Source organism: Gasterosteus aculeatus, chromosome 7 (assembly GCF_964276395.1).
Source record: "Gasterosteus aculeatus chromosome 7, fGasAcu3.hap1.1, whole genome shotgun sequence".
NCBI classification, from domain to species: Eukaryota; Metazoa; Chordata; class Actinopteri; order Perciformes; family Gasterosteidae; genus Gasterosteus; species Gasterosteus aculeatus.
The window spans coordinates 24102440-24113378 of NC_135694.1; the positions used below are offsets into that span (position 1 = coordinate 24102440).

Genomic DNA, 10939 nt, shown 5'->3' on the forward strand with positions numbered 1-10939 from the left:
GCACAAGAGTTTTCATTATCACACTTCACACAGGTACTACAGATTTCAGGAATATTTTACAGGAAAGATTGCTAATTTTCCAAAAAAAGAACATGAACAGTGGAGGTGACGACCAATAAAGCCATTAGATGCACATATCCGGTTGCCATCTACTGTTTATGGACTCATGTGTTCCCTGTATAGCAGATGCATGTGTTCATATGTGTTTTGGATATTGTTGATACCGACATCAATCCCTGGCAGACATGGGACAGATGTTAGCACTGTTCCAGTAGACAAAAATAAGCCTGAACACCTGGAAGTCATCTGAAAGAAGATGAGTGCAAAACAGCCCTGAGGATATTATCTGTGTCCCTAGAGCTTCTACGCTGGTAGGAAGGGAATCTGCTTCTGTAAAAGCCTCCGGAGGGTTCCGTCCCATGCAGTCCTTATCTGCTGAGGATGACAGGGCGAAGAAGAAAAAAGGCTTGAGGATATTCCAGTAGTCTCATTCTTGCTGAGAGTTTTGCCTCCAAGAAGCCTCCTGTTGTTCTAGAGGAAGGGAGGCGAGAAGGAGGAAGCTCCTGGGACTGTATGGACAATAAATTCCGTGTCCACCTCCCCCCAACCCCCATTTACTATTGTCTACTACTGCACCAAATGGGATGGAGACTTCCTATGTCATGCTTGGGTTCATGGCCCTGGCGTGATAGACAAAAAACAATCAATCTCAAATAACTACCATCATTAAAATGTGTTCCAGATGTATCATGTGTCCCCATTGTTGAACATCAAGGGATTTAGTGAGATTTCTGGTTGAAGAACTTCTGACACAAGACTGGGCTTCTACGGTGGATCCAAATGTATTTTAGTTAGTTAGTCTTTAACGTATATATATATATAATTTCTCACTGTTGAAAAACACCCCCTGAATTGATCCCTTACAGGTAAAGTCTAATGTATTTTATTTGTCTGTGCCATGAAGCTCAATTGTTGTCATCTAAATAAAAAAATATATATCAATGAGCCACAAGTTGTCACCAGATATGTTACTTTATTATCCTATGAACACGGCCTCTTAGTTTATTTGAGTTATTCTCACCTAGAGTATCACTCTGCTGCAGGAAAAACACACTAAGCCACAAAACCTATTATTAATTCACCGCTGAAAGGAACAAATTCAAAATGTACTCCTGTTTCAGTAACATTTGATGGGCTTGTGTCCGAGACCTATAGAGACAGAAAGGATTGATATACCGACACACATGGTTGGTTATAGTGTCTTTGTGGGATTTTTTTATAATGTGTTTTGGTAAATAAGTGTAATGGGTGTCTGCAAGTTAATAGCTTGGCCTATCATACGCCGCTGTTACTGATTTTGAACCTTTTTGTGGACAATTTCCACTCTAAGTCCGTAATTAGAAACCCGATGCTTGTGAGCGCTGTGGAAACCGTGCTAATGCAAACTGAAATGAAAATACTTATTAATAATAGAGCAGTGAAAACCAGAAATAGCCAACTGCAGCCCGTAAAAATGAGCTCACTGCAAAGAACGGAGGCATGGGTTGGGTCTGAGAAAATCTGATAAATACAGATGTGACTGTGCGCTCACACATCACTCCACACCGTGCTCGCTTGCTCTTTGCCAGCGTGGTCAAACAGAAGGTTAACTAGCTCTGTGGTTCCTGTAATGTCAGAGTGAAATTGGAGAGCTTCTAATTTGACCAGAGATACCTTCCTCTGTCCATGTGTATGTGTGTGTGTATGAACATGCTCCAACCAAATGCAATTAGCGGAAACGCAATTAAGAAGCACGTCGCTGTTAATAGTAAAGAGACAATAAAACCTTCACAAGGAAAAAGGATACAAGAGAAAATAGACTAGAGACCAAAATAAAGCAACATTTGGATTTGTCATTAGTTAATTGCAAAGAAAGGATGAAGATGACAGTACGTGTTGCGTTAAAAGTAAAGGACACATGACATGGTTCTATATAAGAGTTGGTCAAGCCTTCCCGGTCTCCAATCCCCCCTGATTATCTGGTCCTGACTTCTCCTCTCAATCCCAGCAGCAGGCTGATTAGTCTGGCGCTCTGAAGCAGAACCAGGCAAACTGGGAGAGGCAGTGTATTGATTGTCACAGTGACCTTTCCTTTGCCGCTGTTCTGGAGATGGGGGGTCGCCATTCTTCAAGACTTCGGCTCAGCACCAGTCGGCGTGGTGAAAGGCACTGCTCTGCAGGCATTCAAAGCTCTCGCGTACTCAATGGTAATCATTTTGGTCTCAGCGGGGGGAGCATATGGTACACCAACCTTCATCTCGGGCCTCTTGAGTAGCGTTGGGATGATCATCATCATAACCCGCCATTATCGCAGGAATTACTGAGGCCTTTTTTGTATCATATCGAGACAATTCAATATTGAACCCACTTATTGAATCTGAATAAATTAATAACGTATGTGCAGGTGTGGTTTTCAACAAACTGAAGTGTTAACAAAAAAATTGTTTGTCTGCAGGCATCTTACTTTTATTTTATTCATGTTTTGTACATTGAATGAAAAAGGGGTTGAAGTCATACAAGATGTGATAAGAAACACATCACACTCACATCTTAATGCATCCAGGTAAATTATACCAACTTTGAAAGTTGGTATTGTATGGTAATGTATTAGAGAGAAAATAGGGGAAATGTGCAAGAGAGGAGTTAGAAGGGCCGACAGGCGATAGATTGTGTCGGGATTGGGCAAACCACGAGCCACGAGATCCAGATGGGACAGAAATGCAGAGGCATATGTGTTAAACTGATACGAGCTGATAAATAAACACAATTTTAAAAAGGGGAAAAGTTGAAAAACCATGAACCATGAAGATGACCACTGATGCTCCTGACTAACATCCCCCTAAGCACAAACATAGCCTACAGCACACACACAGACAGCGTGTCGGGGAGCGGTGGATGGACATACCAGCGCATAACCAACACGTCTCCCCCACCGCGGTGCATCGCAGGCCTGCCAGCAGGAGAGGAGCTACAGAGCAGCGTGACCTTTGTAGAAGGGAAGAGAGAAATGAAAGGATAAATGACCTCTAGCTGATGGTTCAGTTGACAGTGGAAGAACAACTCTAATTGCTATATTTATATTGCCAGTAACCGTAAAAGTAGAAAATACATTAAGAGTACAAAAAAGCAGGCAAGCAACCATACAGGTCATAACCTGCCCGGTAGAATTTGAAAAACCTTTGAGGGAAGCATCCAATCTGCAGATGCTGAAGCTGCTCTTGTGTGCAAACAGTCAGTTTGCATTAACATTTTTTGGTGTTTTTTTACTCTCACTTGTCAACAGGTATAAAAGAGCTTCTGTGGAAGTCAAAGTCAACCCACATACACATTAACTGTGAGTTCATAGTTGAGCTTGTTTGAAAACTGATGATAAAAATAGCCAGGCAGCATAACCTGGTGGAATCAAATCATCCCCAAACGATCACGCCGCTCTGGCTTGGGAAGCCCCTTCTGTTTTACTCGTATCTTCAGTCATGGAAACCACCTCAAAAAGGTTTCCATATCGCGGTGAATTATCTCCTCCCGGAGAGCAGAAGGTTGCGATAAAGAAAGGGTCTGTCTGCAAATTACTGGATCGACATCAGAGTTTCAGCTATTGCCGATGTGATGTGGTGCAGATGATCCAACTGCCGATTCAGCGGGTTTGGAAACCAGAAACCAAAGGCCTTCGATCCCCCGGCCTCCACGCTTCACTTTAATCCCCGACGACACCATGCACGCCAGACACACACAAGCCACCAACAAGGCTGTCTCCCACTCTCTTTGCCGGCAAACTATCGTCACTCTTAACCACACCTCCATCTCTAATTTAGCCAGAAACCTCATGACCGGTGCCAAGCGAGCGCCGCATCAGACGGTCCCTCGCGTAATCTCCAGAGTCGAGAGCTTGGATGAAGCTCAGTGTCAACATAACCTTACAATCAAGCTGCAGTCACGGTTCTCAGGGCATGAGGATGGAACCCAAATAACTGCAAATTATGATCAGACGTCATATGGGTTTCCGTGAATGAAGCCAATTCAAACTGACTGGCCAATCAGATATTTATAAAAAGGAAACACTTTCACTGGCATTTTTTTACTTCAAAAGTGATCAAAAGTACAAGGAGATTTGCATCTTTTCACCCCGAATCAGCTTTGGCGAGCTTGTCAATAACTTGCATTCACTGGCTTGCTATTTTATTCTACATTTTTGAATGCATAATTCTTCAACTGTATTCCCATGTGCAGATTAAACAAAAAACAAATAACGACCCCAATTATACCTGGAATGCATCATGTGTACGTCTTATCTAATCTTATGTTCAAACCAGATTCATGTGAGGCTATTGTACTACGACGCCATCTCTTGTGTTTGCAGACATTTTTTACATGCTTGTCTTTTCCAGACCAACATAATGGTCAAGTAAGTAAACATGCAATCTGATGTGATCCGTGCCAGGATTTCGGATGTCCATTTATCACCCATAAGACAAACACCATTTGCCTGCTTAAATGCTTTTCCTCGAAACACACATCTCTCCCAGAGAAGGGGCGAGTCTAAGAAAAATGTTGTTTTTACGCACATGCATGAGGACGACACAAGGTGGAAACTTTTGAAAAATGCATGACAGGAAAAGGAAATACATTAACTTTGAGATGGAAGACAAATGAGGAAAAGTAAGAACGGAAGTTTTGGGAGCACGCAATGGTGGGGAAAAAGTAAATCTTTCAAGAGTTACTTTGAAAATGAAATAGGAATTGGTCACCAACCTAATTTTTCTAGCATTTAATGGACTAGGGAACGTGTGTTCTGCTCAAAATGCACTTTACTTGTATTGAGGGCAATGGCAGTATGTGTAAACCGTAGACTAGCTACGAACGTCACATCACGGCTGCACTGACCACATAAGTTCAATTTAATATTCTCATTCCTGGTGTATTTCTTTTGCATTTTCTACTCGTTATTGCTTACGTGTGTACATAAACATGCTCCTGAAGCAATAATATTTTCCCCCTTGGGGGATTAATGAAGTAGCGCTCTTTAATCGAGTTTGTGAGGGTTCAATCTGGGGCCAGCAAAGTCCTTGTCGTTTTTGGAAAGAAAAAAAAAGAAAAAAGAAAAACATGAAATCTAGAGATCTTTAGCATTTGCAAAGTGTGTGTAAGTAGGGGAGTTAAAGCAACCTTTTGAGCGTTTTTGTTTGAATTAAAAAAAAAAATGTAAAAAAAGATTCCCCATTTCAATGTGTGCAACAGTTTATGTTGGCCAAAGATATTGTGGTGCAACATGTGGATGAGACGAACTGTGGATGAAGGGTGACACTTAGTGGTGATCATGCAAACAGCATCTATGACACCACCCCAATCTGAGAGGAAACTTTGATCAGTATATTATTTTCTTTGGAAAGAGTTCGGTTACATACTCGTACCAGGATACGGCAACAAAATTTAAACACTTGGAGAGTTCATCTGAAATTTTACAACCAGAGAAAATGTGCAAAAATTGATAGTTAACACTTGCTTATTTTCCCAGCTAAGACCTAAATGTCCTTCACGGCATGAAAGATATACATAATTTTCTTAAAAGCGCAATACGTCAATAGAACTCTATTTGGTTTCTACAAAGATAACCTGGCAAAATAATGGCAAAGGAGAAGTCCTGTTGAAGAAACCGCACAAATCATGAGTGGTGATGTTAGCAAGCAAAATAAAGACCAGGCCAAATAAACTCGAGAGAGAGGATGTTCCACAAAAGACTCAAGTAATGGTCCTCTTTGTTTTAGAGTTGCTAAACAATACAACATTTAATTGATTGTATTGCATTTCCACAAAGAAATTAAAAAAGGTTAAAAACCACAAGTGAAAAAAAGAAGTGTCATATTTGCCCTTTTTAAATAAACTTCCCAAAAAAAAAAAAAAAAAAAAAAGAGAAAAAAACACCAATTTCATTCCCCTGTGTGCAATTCTACTTGTGATAGAATACTTTGAATGGGGTTACAAAACAACAACATATCATACCTAGAGTGTCCCTCTGTTTTAACTTACTCAGTGTGGCACAGTTTAGAACTAATTCTGTCATATCTGTCCCATTTAATAAACCACCCTTCATTGTGCATTATATACATTTCCATTGTTCCCAGTTACTTGAACCATAGTACACATTATTCAGCTCCCATGGAGCTTCGTGAAGGCATTAACAAACATTGCAATAAAAATGTATGACTGATCAAAAAAATAGTTTAGAAGTGCACATAATGTCATTGTAAAATACACATTTAAATTGAGTTTGTAATTTCCCAGCCAGGCCATTTAGTGGCTATAAATGTGCAAGGAGTTATACCAGTCTTCGTGGAAGACCTTACTTTGGAAGCACATCACGTAACATCTTGTCACTGCGCTACATCCAAACAAAATCTCGCTTTTGCATTATAAGAAAAATGCATTATTAAAAATGTAACAAATCGCACACTAAAATATTCTGTAAACTGTATTATTAACAGTCCATGAGGTACCTTTGGAAAAAACGTGGGGAAAATGATTTGTTCTGGTGGGCGGTTGCTACGCTAAGAGCCCTGGCCTTCAACGAGATCCTCGTCTTCCTCTTCTTTTTCAACAGCCTCTTGCACTAAGACCTCTTCAGCAACATCCACTCCTATCCGACTCACCAACCTGAAAAGGTGGAGAAACAGGCATTATAGATGAAGGTACATCACCATCAATCTGTGAGCACACAGCTCACAGGGGGCCTCATAGTCATAAAGATACCCGCCTCTGTAGCTTTGTGTTACTACAACTACTCTGCCTGTCACAGAAGCAGCGCATGTGACCGAAGAAGTCACCCACAGTTTCACACTCCACCCCCACCTGACTTACTTGGCGGCACTACAGTGTAACCAAGCAAATGCAAGAACACAGCGTACCGCAGTCTAGAATCGTTTTGTAGGACTTCCATTTCTACGAATAGACAGCATTGAAGGTGTATCAGTCTAAAAACAAGACATAGCATGTGAGGTTTTTATTACGGTTAAAGTTTGGTGAGGGAGGTTGTATGTGATGAATGAGGAAGAGAGTCTGCTGGTTTTCCGAGCAGCCAAATCACTAAAGGCATTTCTATTTTTGAAGTTAAGCAAATTTGTGAAGGTGTAAAAATAAAAAACAAAAGAAAGTTGTTGGTGAATTCAAGTCAATCCAATTGTGTACAGCTCTACACGTGACAGCCGTCACCAACTTCCCTTTTTTAAAATTCCATAACAATTAACTTTGCATTCTCTCTGAACACCTTGTGCCGTTTGATTGCAGGCTTTATTCACGTTAAAATACTGGTGCAGCCTTTTACTGTCATTTGGAAAGATGTCAAACTTACCCCACAAAAAGCAATGGGATGGTGCAGAGTCCTGCAGCCAATAGGAAGGGGAAGCCAGGGTACCACTCCAGCGTAGCGGAATAGATGCTGTTGAAAACTGCGGTTGCTACATTAGTAGTCACATTTTCCAGGAAGGAAATGGCTGCAAACAGGGCTCCTGCAAAAGAAAAAGAAAAGACATAAATCAGACCCAGAACTAGTTTTAAAAAATGAAAAAACAATTTACTGTCAAGATTTGAATTCGCTCAGAGGAACCGAAACTTCGGTTCCTTGGTTTTCAAGTGCATCTTGAAATTGTTGGGATACGCAACTAGTCAGTGGACCCGGACTCTACAGTCACGGCTCGGTGACTCCTGCAGAGAACTAAGCGCACTCACCCTGCTCAGACTTTGAGACGATCTTCGACAACATGGCGCGCAGAACTGGGAAAGGCATCATGGCCAGAAGCATTGGCCCCCTCACTGTGGTCAAGAAATATCAGGACACACACACACACACACTTTTGTTCATATCATAATTCAAAATTGAACTACATGAAGTTGTAAAATGCACAAAATTAAGGTAAATTTAATTTGTTTTTGTAAAAAAAAAAAAAGACATCGGCAAATATGGCAAAAAAAATATTTAAAAATAAATATAATATATATAAATCTTTGCCACATATAAATAGAAAAGGAAGTGATAACACATCATAATTATTGCGCTTCATCTGCATGCAATAAAAACACATGTTTTGTCAAACAACCTGTGCAAAAGGAAGTGAATGCACTTTTTAGTTCACATTATGCACTAAATGTCAGTTATGTTTAATATAATATGTCAAGTAAAACACTTTCATGTCATTATAGTAAAAGGGCTGCATAACATAGATGCATACGATGTTTAGCTATACAAAAAAGGCATGTCAGTTCAAGTTTCAAAAGCTATCATTTTTATTTTGGGCAGCAGAATTATTGTGGAAGTTTTTCCTCACCCATGAACATCAGTAGAGTCGTCTTGGCAAAGGCCAACAGGATCAAGCCGGACATGGCGGACAGGATCCCTAGCACGACGATGACCAGCTGTGGCACACGGCAGCACGTGAACGCCGTCAGTCCTAAAAAACTGGTAATGAACGCTGTGGTGGAAAGTGCGCTGCCATAGCCGATCAAAATCTCATTCCAGCAGAGTGGCTTGTTCAGCTCATAGAGCGTCACCAGGGGAAGCGCACCGATATAGGCGATGGCGAAACTGATGAAGACGATTGTCAGGAGGACCAATATTTTCCGAGCCCTGCGGCTGGCCCTTGTAAACATGTCGTAGACCCCATAGAAAATTTGCTTCCCGCCCGAGCGCCGAGGAGACCCATTTAAAAGATCAGAGTCGGTGGGAGCCGCCGTCACCGTCTCTTTCAGGACGAAAACTGCATAGAGAAGGTTGAAAAACTGCAATATCGCCGAGGTCAGGAAAGGCCAGTTAAAGCCTGCAGCTTTCAGAAAGTAGCCTGTGCATATGGCAGCCACCCCAGAAGTCAGGCCAATCATCGTTTCCACTCCCCCCATGCGCAGAGTCTTCTCGCGGTCACCCTTAGTCAAGTCTGCTATGTAGGCAAAAACGCCACCGAGAAATGTGCCCAAGCCGCCAAACAGGGAACTACTGAACGAGACGAGGATCAGCAAGTAGATGTTTAACTCAAAGTAGGACACAGTGAGTAAGCCCAGGGTGTATATTAAGCTGCCAATCAAAGGCATGATGATTGCAATCTTGCGTCCTCCCCGGTCACTATAGGTCACGAGCAAGAGCGTGACAATCAAAGAGGGGATGGTGGAGGCGATCACTGTGTAAGTGGAGAAGCGAGCTGCCAGCCTTTGTACCACCTGAAAACAGAAAGAAAAAAAGCATGGTTATGGTTTAAAATTGTATGAGGCCTGGCATCGTACTGTCTGCAGACCTAAAAGGAAAAAACTATAAACTTGAAGTTCCCAATTATCCAGCAAATGAAAAATTATACAAAGATTGACAAGGAAAGCGCTGCCATCTGTTCATCATGTTTCAAGTTGTCTTTCTAAGGGCCAAAGAAACCAAAGCGGACTACGGTTCAACAGGTGCAGAAGTGGCTGGTTACCAAAATACGGGTTCAATGCATTTGTTCTCACATATCCGCTTTGTTTCGTTTTTGCTATAAACATGCAACTAGATTTTTGCAGAAGAATATTTCTTCTGGTGGCAACTGCCGAGGTCTTACTTGCTGCGAATACTTGATTTGACTGTTAAGAATGAACACAGACAGAGAGAAATCCAATGAATCCATGAATCATTATGGTTTGTTAAATTCCAGGTCATGGTAGAAAGTCCGGCAAGTATTATTAACACACGAAAGGCCTCGCACAACAATTGCGGACGCGGTGTCACATACTTTACAATGTAGGAGGCTGAAAACACAAGACAATTATGCGATCACATCTCGGTACTTCAAAATAAAATAAATCTATATGTTCAATATCAGTGAGAACAGACTTTTTACCTCGAGTACCTGAATAAGTGCACTCTTTCGTGGAGTGATTAGTGACTAACCTCATGGTAAATGGAATCGTTGCTGCTGCTGCTGTTGATGTTTATGTTTTCCATACATCTGGAGGTATTGTCAGAGATGGGATAAGGTGTTCCTGTCACCTCCACCCAGAACCTCCGGTACACATACTGCTGCGAGAGAGGAAAGATGAGAAAAACGGCGAAAGCGTACAGCGCAACCAACGGCTCCACGAGGAAGATACGCTTCATCTTGAGAGGCTGCTGCAATATTCCCTAAAAGAATAGAAAGAAACATTTGCAGGTTAACTGTGCATGCCTGAACAGATATGAGAGGAATATTTGCATCACGTGTCAATGCATAATCACTTTTATAACAAAAGAAAAAAGGGAAACAAGTCAGTAACAACATTCCGTGTTACTGACTTGCAACAGTCAACACAAACTGCAACAGTCAACACTTCGCTTGGAGTACGCAGGGAAGTGACACATTATTTTTCAATTATTATGTAGGTCAAGTCATAAAACAAAGTCCCCGTGGCTGAGCTTATACCGGTTTGGTTGTTTTTTTTAGAATCATCGATCACAGAGTTACGTTATCTGACGGACCGAAACGTTGGACGATGTTTCACAAGTTGTTTATGCCAATACTGCCGGTGGATGAGCCCGCTAGGCGGGTGTGAAGATAACACACACGCATGACACAGCAGCCCTGAACGTAACCTTATTATATTACAATTTGTTGAAAGGAACATGCAGCATAACTCTTACCTCTTAAACAGACGCGTGGGTCATGTTTTGATTAAGCAATTAAATCCTGGTCGACATCGATGTAGGAGTCGGGTTTTCTCCTGTTAAAACTGAGGAGTGCACGGCGCTGAGGTCCAGTGTCACTGTTGTGAAACGCCGACGCCCCGCCCTTTATTTTTATATTTATTAATATACGATTGGACAGCAATCTGGTCAAGCTGTTTTGATTGGCTAGGTGGATCTATCAATCATGAGCAAGATCGGGCGAGAGCATTTTGTGACTGATTGAAACCAGGGTTT

The 10939-nt window shown here is 41.6% G+C and overlaps 1 protein-coding gene across 1 annotated transcript; it reads right to left on the reverse strand.

The window, feature by feature from the left end:
- Positions 1–5791: 5791 nt before the first annotated feature.
- Positions 5792–10809, reverse strand: LOC120822852 (lysosomal proton-coupled steroid conjugate and bile acid symporter SLC46A3). Its single transcript, XM_040182798.2, has 6 exons — positions 10661–10809; positions 9935–10165; positions 8355–9237; positions 7759–7842; positions 7382–7538; positions 5792–6687 (listed from the first exon to the last, which is right to left on the reverse strand). The coding sequence occupies exons 2-6, from the start codon at positions 10139–10141 to the stop codon at positions 6582–6584; spliced, it is 1437 nt and encodes a 478-aa protein (XP_040038732.2). The 5' UTR covers positions 10142–10165; positions 10661–10809; the 3' UTR covers positions 5792–6581.
- Positions 10810–10939: the final 130 nt, after the last annotated feature.